A 23412-nucleotide genomic window follows, 5' to 3' on the forward strand; every position below is an offset into this window, starting at 1 on the left:
CCGGGCACGGGGGCTCGGTGCGCGCATCCCCGCCCCGCCCCGCTCCGCCCCGCTCCGCGCCCCGCTGCCCGGGGATTGGGGCTGCCGGGCCGCCGGGGCTGAGGCGGGGCTTGGACCGGCGTTATTTATTTATTTGTTTCCCGGTGCTGTGTTGTTGTTTTCGGCGGCGGTGGCGGCTGGAGCCGGTCCCTCGGGCAGCCCCAGGATGTGGCGGGGCCGGCGCGGGCGGGCGGGCCGGGCCGCGGGGGCGGGAGGTGCGCGCCGGCCGCCGCCGCCGGCCCCGGCAGCCCTGAGCGCCTCGCTGGCCGTGACCTTCTCCCCGTGATCTCCCTCTCGTGCCGAAAGTCAAACAAGTCAATGAGGAAATCGAGAACTTAAAAAAAAAGAAAGAGCGCGCAACACCAAGCCCTGCCTGTGTGGATGATTTCAGGGCTGATCAGCATCACCTAAAGGAAAACTTTGGTGACGCCCGGGGAGCCGCCGTGCTGTTCCGCCGGGATGCGGGCGCTGCCCGCGTGAAGCGCATCCCGGCGGCGCCGGCAGCGGCAGCGCTGCCCCCGAGCCCCCGGCCCTGCGCAGCGCCCGGCACGGACACGGGGGTGCCGGGCACGGGGCTGCTCTCCTGCCTCGGGCAGCTGCGGCTCCGCACCGACATCTGAATCAAAACTGATTCCTTTTCATTTATTGCGAGGAGAGGGGTTTTCTTTCACGGCATCATCTGTTTCGAAGAAAGGAGGGAGGAAGGGGGAGGGTTAAAGCTGAAGAAGTCTTCTCTCCGAAGGAAATGCCTTTTGCGCTTTCCAGATGACCTTTTCTGAAAATGTAGCCTCTCCAGCTGACCGATTTCTATTTTGACTACAAAGTCTGTGAAACTGAGCCTTAAGTGCTCCACAAACCCTAGGATGTGTGCTTCTGGGATTAGCAATATGGGGCATCTGTTGTCACCTCTCCTCTTGAGCCTGGCAGCAGTTTTTTCCAAAGGTAAGTCTCAGTCTCTTCTGTTTCACTGCATCTTGTTTCTGATTTTGCATAGCCAGCCTTTGTCTCTCTCTGTGTAATGCCTTGAGTGTTGATACCCACAGTTCAAGCCGGAAAGGCTTGGGGGGAGCCATGTGCTAGTCAGAAACACAGATGATGTGATGGGAAATCCTGAGTGCAAGGATCTTTCCTTGGTTGACTACGACAAACAGTCTCCAGTTACTGAGGCATTTGTTACCTCCTTACTGTACTTTGGATCAGGTAGTAGATGCTGCTCCTGAGCTTAGCTGATAGCTCAGTTTTGGATTACTAAGAGTTTGTGATACAGAAATTTGAAGTCCCCAGAGGTCCAAGCTGTTGGAGTTGGCTGCCCCCCACCGTTATCTTCTGTGCCGTTTTTCAGATTAAAAATCCTGTATCTCAGGCTGACTGGCAACCTGGTTTTACTGGACCAGAGAAACAGGTACTTAGTGAAACATTTAAAAGCTTTGATGAGATGCTGTACCAGGTCTCTGATATCCTGCATGCTGAATGGAGTTTGAATGTCCTGATGGCATCACTTCAGACAACTCAGTGATTCCTTCTTGGAGCCCTCGAGCTTGTTTACAGTTCGAATCAGAAAACCAGCACACAGACAGTGCACATATTTTTGTGTGCATTTAAAGCTTCCTTGGAACTTAGAAGTGTTGTTCATCGATGGCCTCAGCCAAAAGGTGAATGCATTTTTGCAATACTTAATTTAGATGATTTCGAGCATTCCTGTGAAATATAAATTAGGAGAAATATACATTTCTACCGAGCAGATGCTGTGCATCAGCAGTTACATTTTGGCAGGAAAACAAAGTTTTTACGTGGTTTAGTCTTCAGAGGAGAAAAAGAGCTTATGCATTTAATCTGTGATTTTGCAAACATACTGTTAAAGAGTCCTGCTTATAAATATCCCTTTCAAAAAAAGGTATTAGTTATTCTTAACACCCTTTTACACTTTCAGAGATCAGCACTTTTCTTTTTATTACGTGAGTTATTTTTACTAATTAGTTTTTATCCAGAACTGAACTTACTGACAGAAGGCAAAATACATAGCTGTGTATTTCTGTGGTGGTTCCCTGTATCAAATTCCCTCCTCCTCCTTTTTTCCTTAGAACAGGTAAAGAAAGAAATGAACAAAATTGTAAGTCTTCTCAAATGTTCCCTAAATGCAGTGCCTACATAAGTCCTGTTCTAAAGTTGCAATTGGAAATGCATTAGCAGCAGGGATTAGAAGTCAGAGTCTTTTCAAGAGATTGCTTCATTCACATTGCACACTGGTAGCTTGTGATTGCCCAGCTAGGTTGTAAATGATGTATTTTATTATAAGCAATATCATCAGTACTTCGGATAGGCTAACAGTGCAGTAAGAGAATTAACTTCTTCATTCCCTTGGCTTTTGCTGTGTTTCAGTTTGCTGCCTTAACACTGCATTGACATAGTGTTGGACTGAGATTGCAGCTTGTTCCAGGATTGGAAAAAGTGGCATTTCAGTTTTACAGAATACAGCGTTTCTTTTATTGCCAACTCAGCAATTACAGCGTTCATATGTGATTTTATTCTTAAATGTTATTTATATGTCTTTCGAAAGACGTATTAGGAAAACTTGCCTCACCAAAAGGGTTGTCAAGCCCTGGCACAGCTGCCCAGGAAGTGGTGGAGTCCCCATCCCTGGAGGGATTTAAGAGGGGTGGAGATGTGGTGCCTGAGGACACGGTCGGGGTGAATGTGGCAGTGCTGGGTTAGCAGTGGCACTCGACAGTCCCGGGAATCTTTCCAGCCTAAAGAATCCTGTGATTCCATGAAACCAGACACACGAGATTCCACCAGAGTTACTGGTCCTAGCTGTGCTATTGATCTTGCACTTCAGATAGCCAAGACACTGCTACTGTGTGATTGCCAGGACTCTGCTGTTCAGTGATACAGGTATCTATCTTTAATGCAATTGTTTATTTTTCCTTTGCTAGCAGACTCCGTCTGCACTGCTACACCTTAGCACACTGAAAAGACCAGAGTGTTCCTGAGATTTATAGTATGAACCTGACAGTGTAAAAGGTTGATTCCCACCCCCCTCCACGTAGTAAGATAAACAGACAAAAAATAAATCAGGCATGATTACTGCTACAGGGCATGTTTCTTTGATGCTTTTCTGCTGCTAATAGAAAAACTCTCTCATTTATGACATGATGACAAAGTTTTCCGAAAGAGCTACAAAAGCTTTTAACATGCAACAGCAATCAGCTGTCTGTTGTGTATAAGGCTGCTGCTGATTACTCAGAACCATGGCAACACACCTTGTACTGCACAGTTCCAAATCTTTCAGGTAATAATGTTGAAGACTTGAGAATACCATTGTGATTTTGCTTTGCTTTTATCTCGTAAAATGCAGAGCTCCAGCCTGAGAAATGAATTGTTGTTTCCAGTAATGAGCTAAAGTTCCTAGCAGGCCAGCTTGTCAGTGATGATATAATCCATGTGTGTTAATGCACTGTCAGTCTAATCATATATCTGTGTATAAGGGCAGAGGCGATAAGGCTCTGTAAGTGGAGTTCTGGGGCACTTGTATTTCACAGCTTTGTCTTCAGCAGAGTTTTCTTAAGTCAGTCCTAAGGGGCCAATGCCTACCCTCAGTCAGTTCAGCATTTTGCTGTTTGTCAGCAAGGGTGAAAAGAAGTTATTGGGAAATCTTCAGTCGAAAAATAACCAGGTCCCACTGATGTTAATGAGAACAGACTGTATACAAGAGGCACAATAACGTGGACGTTTTGTTCCCTTGCTTAAATGGAAAGTCATCAGCTCCACTGGAGTGGAATAAAAACTTCAATACTTTATTTGGGCTCCAGGTTCCATGCTTGGCTTAAGTCCAGAATGAAACCAGCATCTCCCTTAAGATGCTAAATACTTTTGAGATGTATATTGTGAGACTAAAGATTGAGGAGCCTTTTTCATTATGAATATCATCAGATAAAACCAGATTTCATTGATTTCAAATTTCAAGTTTAGGTTGACAGTAAAAACCGAAGTAAATAATTTAGTGACTTTTTTCCTGCTTGTGTTCTGCTGAGCATTTTGTGTTCTTCTCTGTCATCCTGGGCAGAAATTTCCTGCAAGTTGCTCTCTAATGACATCTCAGGCCATAGAGCTGCTGGTTTGATTTTCTTTTTCTCTCAATTTTATTGAAATGGAGGCTTGGCAAGCATATTAGGCAGGATTTCCTTGTATCCCCTCAGGGTGTTCCCCATAGCCAGAGATGTGCAGAGCACATGTGCAGTGATGCAAATCTATTACAGCAAGTGAGCGTGGGGAAACAGGGAAACCAAACCCCCAAATGTCTAGTTTTGGTTACACTATAGGAGAGGAATATTTGCATATTTGGCTTGAAACTGCTCTTGCTCCTGTTTCCTTTGGAATTATCCATGTTGTAGTGTTCTTTGAACCCTCTTGATTTCCACTGGGTCTTATACTGTAGATTTTTTTGTCTCATTGTGGACAAGCTCCATCTTTGCCTTTTTCTGTGCAATTCTGCTGGTATCAGAATATGTCATTTTGTCCACATTGCCCTTCACTTAGAATTGTAGTGTATTGTATCTTTGTGAGTTGCAGTTCTGTAGGAAGTCACTCGTGCATTCCCTGGCATCGTGGGGGTACTGGTGTACAAAGAACCCCTCGGCTGCCAGAAGGCTGTGGGCCATCCCCGGAGATCTTGATGTGCAGGTCTTTGCTGGCATTGAAGTGGACTTAGGAACGTGGAAAATGAAAAGCTGAGGAGCGCAACGACTGCGTTTCAGCACTACTTGCTTTGGAGTTCATGCCTCTAGAACAGTGGTAGTATGTCAGTAATGGGATATAATTCTGTATATGGGATTAAAATCAAAGATTGTTTTATTTGAGTTAAGAGATGTATTCCTTTCCCCCCTCCGTCTTGGTGGTGGCTAGACAGGAGTTCAGGGTTGAATTACACTTCATGGTGACAGATTTTGATTGTGATGATGAGGCCCACATTCCTTTTCTCAAAGTAACAGTGCTGGTGTTGCTTGTGGACAGACCCATCACAGGCAGCTGTTGCCCCAGCTGTGCAGCTGATCTGAATAGGAAATGTGGTGGTTGCTGCTTTTAGGTGGGCATAAAGTACAAATGTGGTCACTATTTCCTGTAAGCTCTGCCTGCAGGCAAAAACCCCGAAAGTTTTCTATAAAACCCTCAAAATAAATTAAATCTTTCTAGCTTAAGGTTCAAGCAGTCTCTTTAAAACCAAAGTTTTTGTGCTTTGTCCCAGCTGCATTGAACTTGAAGTTGTTTGAGACAAGGGAAGGGGAAAATAACTTGCACTTTTTTGCTCTTGCTGTGTTTCTTGCCACAGAGTACTTGAGGCAAAAGCCCCATTCCGATTCCTTTTCTTTCAGTAAAAAAACCAATTCAGACTAAACAAAATATTCAGCTAGACCCATGTTTTATTTTTCAGCTGCAATACTGGCTTAATGTGATTTGGTTTCTAGTATTTCCCTGTAATGTTCTCATTTTTTACTTCTGTCTTTTCTTTTATTAGTTCCTTAGGACTGGCAGGCTCTGTGACACCAACCAATGTTTTAGATATTAATAAAAGCAGCTTTATTCAATAAAGATCAGTTTTATTTAATAAAGGAGAGAATCAAAAGATAATCTGATTTTTCATGCTGCATTCACATTAGATCAAGCTCCTGAGGTGGTTGTGGATGCCAAGTCTGGTGGCAGTCTCTCACGGGTCCTAGGATACATAAACATGACTCGAGACAGATTGATTGTGGGAAAGCTGAAGAGGGAGCTGAGATTCATCACAAGTTTGGTTTATAAAGTGGCACATTAAATTACTTGGTTTTCACCAGTCTTTGTAATGTTGCCTGCTGCATTATTAATGGCAGCTCCAAATGAAGTGGATTTTAAGTAGTTCTGAGACATGTAGATAACACCAATTATCATGAGCGGTTTTAAAGTACATATTTGAGGATGTTAGGCTACCCCACCCTGGGGGTGAAGTGTGGCCACAGTTAACTGTACAATGAGGATTGGCTTGTTCACGTCTGTGATTTCTTCTTTTATTGAATAGACTTAATTCCAGTGTAAGGTGTTGGTCTGATGGCCTCACAGAGCCAAAGGATTGAAACTCTTCATCTTCCCAAGTACAGCCTGTGTGGTATCTATGCAAACTTCCATCTTCTGCTTTGGTATTGTGACTTAAACTTGACCCAGAGGATGGTGTAACTACAGCTCTGTGACAGAAGGAGTTACATCCATCTATTGATCCGCAGTGGGTGTGATCTGAGCCCACCGCAGTCAGTAGAGGGGATTTCATTGCCTTTAGTAGGCTTTAATTCAGAGTAGACAGTTTTCTGGAGTGGTGTTTTTCAGCGTGTAGCCCACACACCAGTGGTGATTCATAGAACATCTGAGCAGTGTTGTGAAACCAGTGCCAGAAACCTTCTGCGTGCAAGCTAGAAAAAACCGAGGGGAGGAAATAGAAGTAACAAGGCTGCTTTCAGACTGCATCCCAGTTTGTGTTTGGTTGTAAACAAAGACCTTTGTGACAATACCAAAACCAGGGCTCTGTGTAAGATGGTCTGGATTTCTCTCAGAATGATGGCTCTTTTCCTTGAAAGGGCTGAGAAAAACCACTGTAGTGAGACTAACTGTGGTAGTTGGAAGTGTTGCTGTGAGCTGTTTGGTGTTGCCTCGGTGCTTCAGACACAGGCACTGCTGGTGTGAGTGTTTCTAATCCACTGCAGCAGAGGTTGACTTAAATCAACACTGAGCAGTGGCTCAGTGAAGCAGGGCAGGAGTAGCCTGCCAGTCACTTAATGGCATCTGCGCTCTGGGGTCAATTAACTGCCTCAGAGGCTTCCACTCCACACACAGAGGATGTTTGTTTGTTCCCACACCCTCACTGTTGGTTTTTTTTAATCAAGGTTTCCAGAAAAGTTTCTTGAGGGAGTTTTCTGTGTTGCAGGCAATTGTCTCCCTGGCAGTGGTTCAGCAAAATGCATTTTTGTTTCTTATACGGAGTATAAAAGGTTGGTAGTGGATTCAGCGTTGAATCCACTGGGATTCAATCAGTGTTGCCACATTTCCCCAGATTTACAAAATAGGAGGCTTCTTTCCTCCTCCTGTAGTCACTTCACTTTCTCACAGGCCCATCTGGCTCTGTTTTTAAAGTTACTTCGAATTGATTTGGTTTGTGTAGTATTTTGGGGTCTTATTTGCAAATAAAGACTCTTCCACAGTGCCAGTAAGATTTGTTTTGGCTAAGGTGCTTCAAAAATTTGCTGTGGTAATGATTCGTAAGCAAACCAGACCCACATCTGAAAATGACCATGTAGATTCTAAACTGTAAGAAGGGGGAAGGATATTGAATAATGTAGCTCCTATGAAAAGCACAAAAGAAATGAGTTAGCCAGCTATGTCTGAAAAAGCAGCAGGGGGAATAATAACAAGCACCCCAAGCAGAGGTGTGCAAAGGTGTCAACACACTCTTTACCCTTGGGGGATACGGCTTTGAGACAGACTAAGGAGCAACAGAGGTTCCTCTCCAGCTGAACCAGGATGCTCTACATCTTGTCTTTTGATCTGTTTGCTTTCAAGGGAGGCAGACTGTTGAGCAGACAGTCTGCAGATCTCTTGCTGAGGAGCAAGGCAGATGTCCAGATTATCACACAGATGAGTCTGCATGTCCTGCATGCTAAAAGGAATCCTCCAAGTCACAGGGTTTAGTCTCATCTAATGCTGAGTTTAGTCTCATCTAATGCTGAATGGTCTCAGAACCTTGGATTTTGTGGGCCCTCAACATCACTTGCTTTTTATTTCTATTTTTAAAAGTGCGGTTTTATGTCTTCAGTATGCATTGTGTAAATTCATCGTGCAAGAGGAGGAACCCAAAGCTGGCAGAGGTAACTAGTCACTGGTGTGTCTGAATATTGATCCATCCCACAATATAGGAAAGAAAACAATCCCACTTAGTCTTCAATCCACTCACCAAAGATTCTGGATTAGCACATAATTATATCCTCCATTTTCTGCTGAGCCATGGTGACTCATTCTACTTGTCTTCATGAAAATAATGGTGATTTGCATCTGCTGATATTTGAAATATCTGTATTTATCCTTTAGTGTTGCATCTCTGTCCTAATGTAATCAGCCTTGCTTGGTTAATTTTAATTAGCTTGTACACATGGGGTAGTTAGTTTTCTTTTCTGTGTATGTCAGATTCCTACATTTAACTTGCTACTTTGCTCCTAGCAGTGGGGTGTATTGGCAGGTTTTCCTGCTTTGAACGAGGGCTTGGTGCTGTTTCTGTGGGTTGTGGTTTGAGCTACTGCTGGAAGAACTGTCCAGCTCTGCAAAACTGTAAATACTGTTCTGTATAACTGTAAATACACCAAGTACCTGCAGTTACACTGCTGTCATCCTTACTTGTTCTCAGAAACAAAAATAGGTTCTAGTTTGCTCAGGTCCACAAGTCTGTAGCTCTGAAGATGAGGAAGGATAGCTTCATGTGGTCCACAGTAGAGGACTTGGGGCAGAACTGAGCAGCTGATTGTGCCCAGCAGAGGCAAGAGGTGCACACACACTGGGAGTTTATTGCCACACGTGGTGCAGAGTACAGCGAATACCTTCACACTCATTTTCACTCTGTTTAGGATCTGTTGAACCCCAAGTTAGGGGCTTTGTTAGGTGCTATGCTGACCTACAGGATTAGCCACTCATCTGAAAACACATGCCCTACCTTCTCTAGAAGAGAGTGGAGAAGGAACAGATGCAGAAGGAGCCTTACAATGTACTGCTGCGTTAGTGCACGTCTGATACGTGACTTACCAAGCTTTGTCATCTTCTAAGACTGCTGTGGCAAGGCCATTTCTAGACACCTCTGATGAGTTCCTTTGTACCCACTCTTAGAAGTTCTACTGAAATGCCAACTGCTCAGCAGTCCTGTGAATCAGGGTGTGAAAGATGGGGGTCCAAAATGTAGTGGACACTTTTCAAAATCTTATTCTAGTCTTTGAGTTGTGCTGTCCCTCTTAGTGACAAAGACTAGTTACACCTTCAGTGAGTAAAAGCAGTGTGTTGTTTTTAAAGCCCCATCTGGTGCTCTGCATAGGTCTGCCCTTGCTCACATGGGGTTCCTCATCCTTGTTCCATATCATGTTCCATATTTCTGGGTTGTGAGCCTACCCTGACTTTCCTGTGCTCTGCTCTCTCCTTTGTGGCTGGCTGTCCCTGCAGCATTGTCTGATAGGAGATGATTTTGTGCATACTGAACACTTGTGCACAGTGGGATTCTGTTCTGTGCTTCTGACTCTTTGACACCATCTGCCCAGCAAAGTGGTTTTAATGGGTTTCCACTGAGCCAGGCTGTACTACAGCCCTGACAGCATGCTCTGTATTTTAAAAAGTAAACAAAATCTCTTCAGACAAGCCACACATGAGCATTGGCGTCTCCAGCAAAATTGAGGATTACAGACTGTTTCATATTTTGTGGAGCAGAAATATCTCTATTTGGTAGGCTCTAAAGTAGGAAAATGACTGATATCTCGGAATGGTCTTCTAATAGTACTGGTTTATTTTTTTAAATGACCTTATAAAGCATTATTTTCCATCTCATTTTTAAAGTCAGGTATTATTATCCTATTACAAAAATGCAATCGTTTAACCTTGTTAGTGTTCTTTACGAGAGCAGGGGAATGTAGTGGTTCATGATGGTGATTTAGGAGTGAGGGTACCCATTGGCTTTCTGTAACCTTTGTAGAACCACTCCAGTTCCCTGCTTTCCCTTTTTCTAAACTGTCTTGTCTGCTCAGAATATGGGGTGTTCAGAGCAGGATCTGTTTTACTTGCAGTTATACAGCATCTGCTGTATGTGTCACCACATGAAAATAATTAATTTTTAGCACCTTGTTAGAATATCTGGCATCATGTTAAAAATTGGAATGTGACGTTCTGATTGCTGGACAGTGTGAACTGCTCAGAGGCCTGTAAGAATAGAAAAGAGGAGTGGGGTAAGGAAAAAAATGAAGATATCATGAAAGCATCTGTGTGATTAAAATATTCTAAGAGATTGGGTAGATGCCATCCCTTGATGTTACAATTAATAAGCTATCTAAGCCTTTCCAAACAGCAGCATGAAAAAGGGAACATAAAAAGCCTTTTATAAGAAGATGTCATAAAGATGTTTTTGCACTTATTTCTGTTGTAATCTGTGTTAATAAACTATTAAAGAAAATATTTTCAATGTCTGTATTAGCAGTGCAGCAAACCACTTATATGAAAAAACAGAGGTTTTTTGGAAGATGGTGCAGATCTTAGAAATATTTCATTCCTTCTTTGCCCCTTCAGGTCTTTGGGGTTTATTTTAAGCTCCTTCAGTTTGGCAAGTTGTGAACATAATGGGCAGTGGTGGTAATGAGATGGTGAAAGAAAATGTTGGCTGGTCCCTTATGTTATCAACGGGACTTGAAAATTGAGAGTCAGTTGGATTCTTCAGAACTCCTGAGCTAACTTGCTATGAACACACAGAGAATCAGACACAATCCTGTTGGTTAGCCTCTAGGTTCTTTTATTCTAAATTACGTGGAGTCTGACCTGGATCCAATTTCGGGTTAGAAAAAATACAAAGCAAATATCACTATGAATTCCCTTGACCATGAAGGTGGCGTTTCCCAAATGCTGTCCAGCAGACTGATGTTTTGAGTGGTATCTCAGTGTTCTGTGTCTTTGTTGTTGTAAGTTACTCGTTTGTGTAAAGCTAACTAAGGTTAGGATCTGTGGTCTTACCCTGGTGTTTGCTGCTGCTGGTACCTTTTTTCCCCATTTGTCCTGTCGTAGCTTTGGATGTTGCTGAAGATGTTCCCTGCTGTTTCAGCTGCAGCAGTTTACAATACATGTATCAGCATCAGCTGGGGCTTCTCTTGCCTTTTTATTTAGCCTCTTTATCTGAGCAGCAGTAGATCAGAGTAATGGTGCAATAATCACTGTTGAAGAATGTATTTGTTTGTTTTCGTTTTATTTCTATGCAGTCATATGCTCCTTTCATTCCTCCATCTATTCCTATCAGAATTACGAGTTTGGTTTGGATCAGACTCTGAAAAAAGAGAAATGCTTGTAAGTGGAGAATACTAAATATAGCAGCCCTTTGTTCCTGTATTTATAGTCTTGGTGCTTAGAATGTCTGCATGTGCATTATAGGTCCTCATCAAATAACCAAATTGCATCAATAATAATAAAAAGGATGGTTCATGAAGAGATTCTCTTCAACTGTTCTCTTTTCAGCAGCTTCAGAAAAGGACGATGAGTTTGGCAGCATATCTGCAGTGCTGACAACTCTGGGCTTTGGCAGCCTAAGCGAGGAGCAGTGAGTTCAGGTTTAGGTGCAGAGGGGAACATTCCCAGACCTTGTAGGATTTTGCTGTTGCAGTAGGTCAGATGATAATTTCTCAGGTATTTAGCTCTCCCAACCCTTAGGTATTTATGGTCTACAACTTGTCTGGAAAGTTGCTGGGAGACAGCGAAGACCAAAGGATGAAGAAAAATTCCCCCCAAAATGCTAAAAGAGTCTTGCAGGATGTTATTTGCTGTAAGAGGGCTTTTCTGGTGTCTCAGTTCATACTGTGAAGTGCTAAAGCCCATCATCTTTTTCATAACAAGCACATTCTCATTCGTGTTTTCTGCCTGAGAAGAGCAGCCCTCCTAATCTTCCCATCTGTGCCTCTGCACCATTTCCTCAGCCCCTTTTGGGCCTGTCTTTGACTTGTTGCAGATGTTTGCTGCCAGTCTGATCCATTTGTCACAGAAATTACACATTCTCCCACTTGTTTTATCTCCTTCCTACAAACAGGCACTATCAAAATCTCATCTGAAGCCTGTGGAATTGTTGTGGCAGTTTCAGTTATCTTTTGTCCTTCTTTGACATGTGTCTTAGGAAGAGTTGATCATTGTGTTCCTTCTAGTCTAAATCTGACTGGGCCTTAGCAAATATTGCTTCCAGTACCTCGTCATTTCCTTCTCCAGTAACTGAATAAATGTTTCTCTCAGATGCTCAGCAAGTGCATCCCTCCATAATTCCTGCACTTTCTCTTGCCCCCTTATTTATAGGTCAGTTCTGTTACTGTTTTCCTTCCAATTCCAAGTCTTGTTTTCAGCAATGAGATGAACGGAAGGAATCATGGAGGAGAACAGACTATATATAATCTTAGATTTAGAGGTGACATTGAACTTCAGTACTGACCTTTGCGAGTTATCAGAAAATAATTGAAAATCTAGGCTGGGAGCCCAGAAAATCAAGACTGAGGGCAAGCAAGAAGAAATTTATGAAAGTTGGAAGACAAGAAGAAGAAGAAGTAAAGATCAAACTCTGTGTTGTGCTACTACTCTGCAGAGTAAGAACTGATAGTGAAGATGGGATTGTGAAAGTTGCATGATAAAGAAAATCAGAACACCTGTGTTCTGTGGGCTGCTCCAGGCAGACAGGCTGTGCACAGCCCCTCGCCAGAGCGATCCCGGGAGGTCTGATGTCTTCAGTACACATATATTTGGTCTTATCCTATGAAACTTGTGTTCTACCAAACTACAGAGTTGCCCTCACATTAATTAAAGCAATTTGAATTAAGAGGACACAATCACTTCTTTACCCTTCAGTTTCAGACTAAAACAAATATTAAACTACCATAAATTTTCATGGAATAAATAAATCTTAATGTTGCTTATGCTGAATTCAAGTTGCAGCAGCCAAGATAGTTTTGCTTATTTTCATAGTAATCCCATGTGAAATGGTTTGTACTTTATTTCACCCACCTGAAAGGAAAATCAGAACAACTGATGCTCAGTCACTTCTTTGCATTCAGTGGTTGAAAATAACTCCTTTTGTTTTTGCAGTAAAATACTCTCACGTGCATGCAAGCTTCATAATTCTCACCTCTTTTTTCCAATAGCAGTAAGTCTCTCTGCACATTCTATCCTTTGCATGACGGAAGCTCTCCCACTTTGCAAATACTCTCAGTGTCTTCCCTTGACCTGCTGGCCAAGGGTGATACCAGGAAGGCTTTTGTTTCGTTCTCAGCTGAGCAGATTGCCCAGCTCTCGCAATGGAACTTGCCTTCTGCCCTGCATGAGTAGCTGGGACCAGAGAAATGCTGCATTGTGTGCTCCTGGAGATGCCACAAGCTCGAGAGGAAGAAATAATGAAACTGCAGTAGAATTGTGCTAAGTGCTGTGAAAACACAGCTGGGAACAATAAGCCTTTAGGAGTCAAGGTCTAACTTCACGGGAACGATGTTCAGGATTTTTGTAATTTGGCTGTAGAAAATGGTTCTGACAGACCTTTCCTGGAAATTAAAAAACCCCACTTCTACAGGCATAGTGCAGGTGCAGTAGTTGACCTGTGGTGCTTTCCTGTATTTTGTGTGCTGAATTTGGTCACTTAAATCTAGACTGTAAGCTGTAAACAGAAAAAAAATTACAATAATTCTTTACAGGGCTGAATCTGATCTGAAAATGAGCGTGGATGGTAGGGCTGCTCAGGAGCAAAGCCAGCCTCAGCTGGGGCTGCTGCAATCTCTCTTTCTTGTGTGGCATTGGCTTTTCTGCAGTTGAGTAATGAGCCATGCAGAGAGCTCGCAGAGACAGCTGAAAACTAGTATTTTTTCCTCAGTTACAGAGTTTGGGGTTTTTCTTTGCAGGAACCAGCTCCAGTAATACTGCAGTGGCCTATTGAGGTGGTTGAGCTCCTTGATCTGATGGAAAGCTAACGGACCAAAAAGAAAAGCTTTCCAACAGAGATGGGACTGTGGGTAATCTCACCCCGAGGCCACACGCTCACCAGATCTGAGATGAAAAAGGGCTGAGTGCCTTCACAGGCTGCAATTAATGCTTTCTTTTTGTAGCATCAAACTGTGCATCCAGTAGTCTGTTCCCAGGCCTCTTCATTCTCATTCCCTTGCAGAAAAAATCATGAGTGTGGAAACCAGGTGGTGTTCAACCTTAGCTGTTGTTCAAGCATAGAAACCAGGCAAAATGGAAAAAAGTTTGACAGTGATCACTTGGTATTTTTATAATTGCCATTTTCAGCTGACAGGCGTCAGCAAACTAACATCCCATTGCAGCTACAAAACAGACACGTTTTAAATAAGAGTATGGTAACAATTTTAATGAAGAACACGGGAAAGCCATGAAAGTTAGATAATTTCATATAACAAATACTATCAGTCCCTTCTTCCTCAGTAATTCCTTTTCATGGTATAGCTGAAATTTTTGAAGGGGAGGGAAAGCCTCCCTCTGTTGTTGATAATGTGGTGATCACCACACTTTGTATTTTTGGATGCAGCTGCAATATTCCAGCCCTAAGTGGACACTTGAATGCTGAGGATTTTGATGGGTGAGTTGAAAGATTTTGGAAATGATCTTTATATTCTTAATCCAGCCAAACTAATTCGGAGGAGCTGAATTCTGCAGCAATGACAGAGGCTGCAGGCTGGTAATGAAGATGGGAGACACAGGAGCTTCCTTTAGGTTTTGTGTCCTTGCCCCAGTTGCAGAGCTGTGGTCACTGGTGCTGTGACTGAACAGGTTAAGTTCTAAAGGCTCATCATATCCTGTGTGGGCTTCCTGCGTCTCTCCCACCACCAGAATCACTCAGGAGTTGACAAATTCCGTGTGGGAGCTGTCAATCTGTCACAGGTACCACTGCTGTTGGGGTGTGTGCAGTAAGATGCAAGGACTCTTAAAATGCTCACTGATGGGCATCAGAGTTACCTTTTTTGGCCGTCTGGATTCTTAAGGCATTCAGCCTTTAGGTCAAACTCTGCGAGTTCACAGGAGGGTTTTATTCTATTACAGCGAATGGTGAGACCAGCGTGAGGGCAAGTGGCTGTTTGAGTCATGGCCCAATTCCTAATTATACCTGTGTGCTTCCTTAATGGAATTCAAATAAATGATTTTGTTGTGTGAAAGCAGTGATATTGTATTTATTTCTAAATTCATTTGAAGATGTCAGCATGGAGCCCTGAGGATGTGAAAGAAAGGTAGAGCTTGTCAGCCTCCCTGGCTGCTCTGAATTACCCCGAACCTATTGGAAATGAAAGGTTCAGAGAGCACAGATGGAATAGATTGAAGCTTTGAGTGAATTGAAAGGGCAAGTTTGCTGGCTAATGGTGATCTCTGTGGAGAGAGGGATAGCTAATAGATTGCAATCATCAGACATTGTGAAGTCCTCCACAGAACTGCTTAAGGCATTTAGCTTTCCAGTTCTAGCTTGTGTAGTGGCCTTCTCTTTAATTAAAATAGCTTTTGTTTCCACATAATTAAAATAAAACATGGAAACATGTAATACTTAGTAAATATGTGATGCAGAAATGTCCTTATCTTGGTTGATTATTTTCCTTCTTTTAAGATAACAAAATTGCGTTAATACATCTGTTTAGCAAGTGCTTTTTTTCTCTCTGTAGATGAAGGCTAGATTTTTAGAAGCATCTGGTTCTAAATTTAAGAACCAAAATGCTCCCAGCTCAGTGGATAGAATCTTGTCTGGAGTTTAGGGATGCTGACGTGGTGTTAAGAACTGTTACTGTTACAACAGAAATTGATGAAATTGATGAATTCAGGATTTCTGTTCCCCTGTATAAATTCAATTTCACTGTGTTGTCTTCTGATGGCAGAACTTCTTTGTCTTGAAATTCAAAGTCACTTTCAGATCAGTCACCAATATCTGAAAGTTCATAATTCACTCCAAACCCATGTCCACGATGCAGAACTTAAGATTGCTTTAAAACTGTCTTGAATTAGTTTTACAGTCATCAGGTTTTTTCACATTTTTGTGTGTTAGAGCCAAGTCTGAATTTTGTTGAAAGAGCAAAGAAACCCCATAAAATCCTAGGCAATATGGTGGCAGTCCTGTGTGCAGCAGGAGTTTAGTCTCAGAAAGCTAAAATGGGATTAGAGCATCAGGAATTTCAGGGGTTTGTAGAGAAGCAGCCAAATCAGCCCAGCCCTTCCCTGAGGCAAATGAACATCAGCACGTCCTGATGTCCTTTCCAGAGAGATTCACATTGATCGGATTGTTCTTGAGATTTTCATTGATCTCAGAACTGAGCTGCATTCTCCCTTCCCCTGGATTGCACAAAGGAGTGCTATCTTGCAAGACAGTTTTTTTATCATTCCCAAATAATGCTTTCATGCTTCCTGTATACACAGAACAATCCATATCTGCCTTCTAAAATTAAATTCCTCTTACATTGTTTCAGAGCTGGATAATATCACAATATTCACTCTCCAGCTGGTGGCCCCAGAAGAGGATGTGCAGGGCATTCTGTTAAATCAGACGTATTTCCAAGCCGACCCAACTTCCATTTTTTAGAAAAAAATCCTTTTTCAAATATTAAGAAGTTTCCATGCAGCTGTTTTTTCATGTGTTCTTGCAAACTTCAGGCAGGGGAGCCTACTGTATGTAATTTCAGACATTGGCTGCTGAGACATGAGTTAAAGCATCGGAGTAATGCAATATTTACTTCCCTTGTGACTTTCCTTGGAATATCTGGTGGGCATCTTGTTCAGAGGCAATTTTCCTTGGGAGGCTGCCTAAGGAGATCCACAGTTACCATGACAAAGACCTTTTTTATTTATTTGTCTGGGAGTGGGAGGGCAGGAGCAGCAAAAGAGTGGGAGAAGAAAGTAATCCTGAGAGAGGTGAATTTGGCCACTGCTTTTGGAATATGACAGGATGCCCTCGCAGCCTCCTGGCAGGCTGTGGATGGAGCTGGGTGTGGCTTTGCTGGTTCCTGGCTTGGTTTCTCTGCCCTGGACACACACAGGGAGGTGACACTGTTGTCCAGATCTCAGGTCTTAAAGCCACTGACCAAATTTACTGTTTCTACAGACAGAGGAGTCTATAAGGCCCTCTAGACTCACCATTTATAATGTCAAACATGCAATTAGACCTTTACTCATTGTTTTACCTTTGTACTGAGTCTAGTATCGCACATTTAAAAAGGAGCATTCTCCTTATTTTGATCACCTTTAAAAGGGCAAAGCTTGTTCCTGTTGATTGTCACCATGGTAATCAAAAGCTCTTGCTTTCCAGTTTGAATTTTCTGGTTTCCAGTTAAGCAGGTCCTGTTTCACCTTGATAAGGGACCCTCTCTGTTGGGTTAAGGGTGTCTTTAGTGCCCAGTATCGGGGCTTTTTTGATGCACCAAAATCAGCTCTCATCGGAGCCCTTCTGTGCGCTGCGAAAGGGCTTTATACAGACCAGTGCCTCTCGTGGCCAGAGGCAGCTGTGATGGAAACAGCTGTAGCACTGCTAGCATTCCAATCAAATACAATAAATCAGATTTCCACCCCTGTCTTTGGTCCTTAGTTTGAGGGAACAGAGAATGTCTATTTCTGCATGGTTCCTGGGATCCTTTGGAATGGCATCAGACCCATCCCTCGGGCCTGACAGCCTCCACATCCTCCTGGTGCTCATCTGCTCTAAATGTTGTCTCTCTCAGTAACAAAGGAGAGATCTTGGCATAAAGGAGAATATTTAGAGGAAACAGAAATTAAGTGCTTTAATAAAGTGTAGGTGAGACACTGGAATACTGTTAGATTTTTGTTATTATTAATTCAAGGGGAGGGAAATACTGTAAAATTAACACAACCTTGGCTGAAGTTTATGGCTTTGAAGAAAATGGTGCCTCAGAGGAGTAGTAGGACTCAGGCTTGATTAAACTGGGATTTCAGAAATTCTCTGCACTGAACAAAATAAAAAGGCATTCAATCTAATTAGATAGAATAGTGGAGGGGGAGGAGGAAGAGAGGTACTTCTGACCTGTTGGCTTTTTATATATCCTTTAATCCATGGGATGTGTCTGGAGCTGTTTTGGTAGATTTGTTTTTCTTCTCAAGGGAATTTGGCCTTGAATTGTAACCTTTTGATAACTTTGCTTAGGAAAATCTGAGGAGAAAACTGTCTCGTGGTCCTGTTAATATATACAGACTTTCAGGAGGCCTGTTCTGTAGTTTTTCCTGATGAAGGTTCATATTTTGGCCAGATCCTGTGCTTCTGTTTAGTTTCTCTTGGGTTAAATGGCTTTCCTGCAGTTCTGATTTCAGGAATAAGCATTTAGTTTAAGGCCTGTTAATTCTTACATACTTTCGAGGAGCTGATTGTTACTCGTTTTGCAGTTGCCTGTTAAGGCATGAGTATAAAAAGATGTAGAGATATGTTTAGAGATAGCTAACATAATGCTTTTTAAAATATGTTATAGGCACAGTTTTAGAAATGCCAGATACATTTTTGGATAATCTCTACTACATTGTGAATGTCCTCAAGAAACAGAAGAGGGTTGTAATTATGTGTTTTGAAATGGAATTAATCCTTGACCCTTTGGAGAAGCAAAATGCTATTTCTGCTTAGAGGGTGGCATAGATTAATTTTGATCATTTACCAGTCATTCCAGGCTTTCCATCTTTTCCTTTACTTCAAGTTATCAGGCTTCAAAACTCCCCCTGAGCTCTGTGATAAACAGACTTAGGTCAGGGAAATGCTGTTCCCAGGGGTAGGGTTCAGGGTGACCCACGGACATTGCGGAACAGTTTCCAGTGCTGGTGTTCTTTGCCATTTTGGTGTAAATCTATTTTCTTGTAATCCCTGCAAGGCTAAGCAGCCAAATATGTGCTTTTACTGTCAAATTTCTGTTTGTATTGACAGCTTGGCAATCAGTGAAAATACCAACTAAAGTGCTGTGCACATTTGAGTAAAGCCTGCAGGGAAAGCATTCTATAAAACATAGCTTGGGCAAGGAGCTTCTGGGGCCATAGTGTGTCACGAGGTTAGACAAGTGTGAGTTATGTTTCCTTTTCACAGGATTTTATTTCTAATATTCTTAAATTAGGATGATTTCAAATCTGCAACCTGCTACGAAGCCAAAGTTCAAACCAGAGTTTGATTTATGATGGTTGCAGCTTGTGTTAAAGCTCATTTGCTGGTCTCCTGTTTGCTGTTGTTCCATTAATGCTCCTTTTGCTTGCTGCTCATGCTGAGCCAGGTTGTTGGAGAACACATTACAGCTCTTTGTACTTCATTAGTTCGGTGTCTGGGAAAATTTGGAAGGAAGAGAAGGGAACGCTCAGCTCGTGCAGAGCGACTCGTGCTCCAGACAACATTCAGTCACTTTGGATTTACATTGCAGCACTGAGGGCAGAGTTTGCCTCTCTCTGAGGAAGTTCACCATTCTTTTTGCTCCTGAGGAGCCTGACTAAAAGCCATTCAGTATGGATTGTTGTGTTTCCAAAATCGTGAAGGTTACTTGAAAGAATAGAAGTCATGGTCAGGACTGCTTCCTGTTTTATTTGTGATTGGTTTGTATGTATTTAGGATGGATAACAATTAAAACAGTTAAATAATTGTTATACTGTTCAAAAGCTTTGTGATTAGTATGGAAACATGATTTGATGTTTTCCAGAATGTAAAGCTACCACTTGTGTTTGTTTCTTTTACGATACTTGATTCTCTTATGTCTAAATATTTAGTTACATCCATGTATCCAGTGACAGAAACCACAGCAAAACATTTTAAAATAAATATACTGTATTAGGAAGAGAAGCATCTGTATCCCTGTATTAGTAACAGCCCACGTGGTACCTTCAAAGTTCAATCACTGCAGTGGCTTAATTTGAGGATTTGGCTGTAGCAATTTGTGTAATGGAGAAAATACCTGTTACTGAGTGGTGGTGAATGACTGAATTTTATTGGTTCATAAGCAAACTTGGAGGTTAGTATCTTTGTTTTGTGAAACAGATGTTTAATTCTGAGCCTGGGAAACTGGCTCTTTTCTGTCTGAAGAAGAAAAAACAATAGATGTGTTGGATTACTGTAGACTCTGTAACTGAGTGTGACAGATGTATTAAATTAGCCTTTCCCAAAGCTTTTGGTGTTTGCCTCTCTGAACTGTAAATTTTCTTTCACTTGACTTCTCCCTTGCAGGTGGCAAGGGACCATTTGGTGCATGTTTCATGTTTCTCTGACAGGACAAAATATTCCAGGCTTGCTGTAAAGTCACAGCCACTTCCATGTGGGTAAAAGACAAATTCTCTGGGATTTATGCTTCAGACTGTAACATGAGAGGATGAAAGGGAAGAGCCCTTAGAAATAAATTCTCCACAGGCTTTTGATTCTCCCCAGTGCAGAAACTGAACAGGGCCCAGTTTAATGTGCCAGTGTGTGTCACAGCCCCTGAGAGCACCAGGGCACTCTGTGGGTGTTAATGAACCAGACACTTCTAATTTTTATTAACAATACACAGTGTTCATCTTACCCTGTCACCGTCCCCTGCTGATTAAAGCATGACGAACCTGTTACACAAATGGGATGCTCTCTGTGTGTAGGTAGCACTTGAAGGGCTTAATTTTAATCTGATTTTCAAGAACCCTGACTAAATTCAGCTACTTGTTACCTTGTTATAATGGTGGAGTAGTTTCTGGGGGATTACTTTGGATTTACTTTGCTTTAGCAGGAAACAGAATTTATCCCTTTAGATTTCAGCAGGAGGAGAAACTTTCTAATTAGAGTAATTTCTGCTTTCCCAGCACATATATCTGATACATGTTCTTTCCCTGATCTTATTCCCTAATATGGCAAGCCTTTATGGGATCTTTAAAAATTGACATCTGTTTTGTTTCTGACTTTGAAAATTACCTTAAGAAAACTTTGCATTTGAGCTCCTTGTTTTAGGATTTAACCTTTTTGATGTATCAAAAAAGAATTTGAAATTCATATTTGGGGGGAAATAGCTTTGTTGATGTAATGTATTTATGGCCCATTAACAAAAGCAAAAAAGCAAATATTTTAAGAATTGATTTTCAGGAGATATATATATATATATATATATATATATATATATATATATATATGAAGTAAATAACTGTACCAGGTAACGAGCAGTTTAACTTGTACGGGTAGCTTCTAACAAAATTCATTTTCTGCTGTTCACTCACCTGCCCTGCAAGCTGAAACAATGTTCAAAGCAGAATTTTCTTTTGTATGATCTTCTTACTCTTCAGAAAAGTTGAAATCAATTCGGATACATTTATTAATGGTTCCTTTAATTAGTTTGCTAATGTCTCTATTTACAAGACTGGCTGCTTGTGTCCTATTACCTGCTGATGAGAGTATAATACTTATTGATCTCTGTACAGTGTCCTGGGAAAGATCCATCCATTCAGATTTACTGCTAACAAAAGAAGCCTGTACAGATAACTCATTCAGATTTTTGGAAGGCGTTTGTCTGTTCCTGGTGAGTTATTAGTCCTAATGGGAGTCAGAGGTGCAGCGGGAGGCAGAAGGAGCTGTTAACGTGTGCACAGCAAGTGTGGAGTGTTTGAAATCCTTCCTGCCTGTGTCACGATGAGGTCCTTTGGTGTGAGGCTGGGCGTAGATAAAGTAATCGTGAGACTGAGAGGTGGCCGAGAGAGACCACACACAGCAGGGACTCTGTGGTGGTGGAAGTTCTGCCCTGCCCCTTCCTGTGAGCCGGAGAGGCTGGGGAAGGCTTGGAGACGCTCAGTCTGAGCCTGGGAGCACGGACTAGGTGTGCAGGGGCAGTAAACCCCTACTGAGATGTGGTTTACTCCAGCACATTGAATTTGCTCTGGTTTGTGGGGCTCAGTGATCCAGTAGAGCTTCGTGTGAACTGGGATAGTTTCAGAGAGCTTCAGCGAGTGTGTAAGCTACTCTGATGATACCATTTGTGTTCTAATGACAGCCTCAAGCAGGGAATGGTGACTTCCACAAGGCCTTTCACTGGCCTCTTATGTTTTGAATTACTTAGAACATGATTTTAGAATAAAATCCTTTTCTTCGTATAGACTGGAGCCAGCAGCTGAAAATTACTCCTGGCAACTATTTTGAAATCAGTTCCAGCAGAAGAAAGTTTCAGTGTTCCTTTCTTTTTTTTTCTTTTCCCCCCCATGGAGTCAGTGGGATTTCTCCCTAACTTTTATGAATTCTCTGTGTTACAGCACACACACAGCCCTGAGACCATTACTGAGTCCCAGCTGGCTGCGGGCTCCTGGCTGGCCTTTGATAAGGTGCTTCAAACCAGCGTGAGTGGCTCTTCTGGCAGCAGCCGGGTGGCAGCTGAGCACAGGGCAGTGCCTTCTGGGGCAGAAATGGTGTTCAAAAGCCACAGTGGGATGCTGAAGGATAGACTTTGGGCTGTTTATTCCTGTCAGGTAGTACAGAAATAACGCTGGAATTTTGGGAATACCACTTGTGGTAGACAGGAGAAAAGGGATATCTGTCTTTGTTTATAGGAATGGCATCCGACTGCCTTTTGGGAGATGAAGAGGAAAACCTTCCCCAAAGACATTTGATTAATCTCTTGCGGTTTTAAGAGTAGGAGATACTCTAGAGAGAGTGGAGGTGGGAGTTTGACTGTGTACTCTGAACCTTCTGACAAAGCAGCATTTCCTAAATATTCGTGAATATTGCTCCTTTTAACTTTCTGATACAATGAACCTTCCTTAGCTGCATTTCCTTCTCAAGCACAAGATAAATGTAAATTCCTACTTGAGCCCCTCTGTACTTGCAATGAGTGTTGCTGTATGGATCACTTAGTCCAAGAACAATGAGAAATTGAGCTCATGACTTTGATTAATACACATCTTTTCTCCAGATTAGCATAATCGTTACAGACTGGGAGTGTGTTTTCACTCACAGTATCCTTGTGTAATGGTGAAGGAATTAATTACACAAAGAATTCTTTGCTAGGAATTTTGTAAGTTTGGTTGTTAAAGGAGCTCTCTCCTGCTGAGTAAACGTGTGGATCAGTGATCTAAGCCCTGAAGAATGGTAGGTGATGATCTTTGCCATTCAGATGTGGATTTGGGCTGTTTAAGGTGGAGGGGGCACAGGAAGCGCAGGAGGGACCAGCCGGGCTCTGTCCTGGGTCCTGGAAGCCTGTGGCTGTGCGGATTGGCTTCTGCCTCCAAAGCACCGAGGGAAAAGTGCCATGTCAAATATGCGCATTTTGCTTAATGAAATTCTGGATTTAAATTTTCCACTGAGTTTGGCTCTGTTCCATACGGAGCCGTGTTGCTCTGTGCCTGTGAGTCTGGGCGAGTGCACAGGGAAGGAGGGAGAGGATGGGTGCGGATGGGGTGTGAAGGTTACTGTTGATTTTGAAAATAACTTGCATAGATACAGCTGCTTCTTGACAGCCGTGCTATCCTCCCTTCATTCCAGATTTAAACTTCAATTTCCCTGACATGGCCTTGCCCATTTAGATCTCTGGAGGGAAAGAAAATAACCTCAGTTTTGTGTTTGCTTTCCAGTGCTTCACAAACCTTTATTGTAGGAAGCAGAACTGCACAGACAAGGAGTACTCTGACATCCTTCAGCTGAACGATGCCAGA

The 23412-nt window shown here is 42.4% G+C and overlaps 1 protein-coding gene across 1 annotated transcript in view; it reads left to right on the forward strand.

Moving 5' to 3' along the window:
- Positions 1-902: 902 nt before the first annotated feature.
- Positions 903-23412, forward strand: part of TMEM132D (transmembrane protein 132D) — a gene marked incomplete at both ends in the record, with an annotated part of 204564 nt that continues 182054 nt past the window's right edge. Inside the window, one exon of the mRNA XM_082293258.1 lies at positions 903-981. Within this exon, the coding sequence (XP_082149384.1) occupies positions 903-981 (79 nt within the window). The remainder of the gene's footprint in view (positions 982-23412) is intronic.

This window comes from Coloeus monedula (genome assembly GCF_965178545.1).
Source record: "Coloeus monedula genome assembly, chromosome: 18".
Lineage (NCBI taxonomy): Eukaryota > Metazoa > Chordata > Aves > Passeriformes > Corvidae > Coloeus > Coloeus monedula.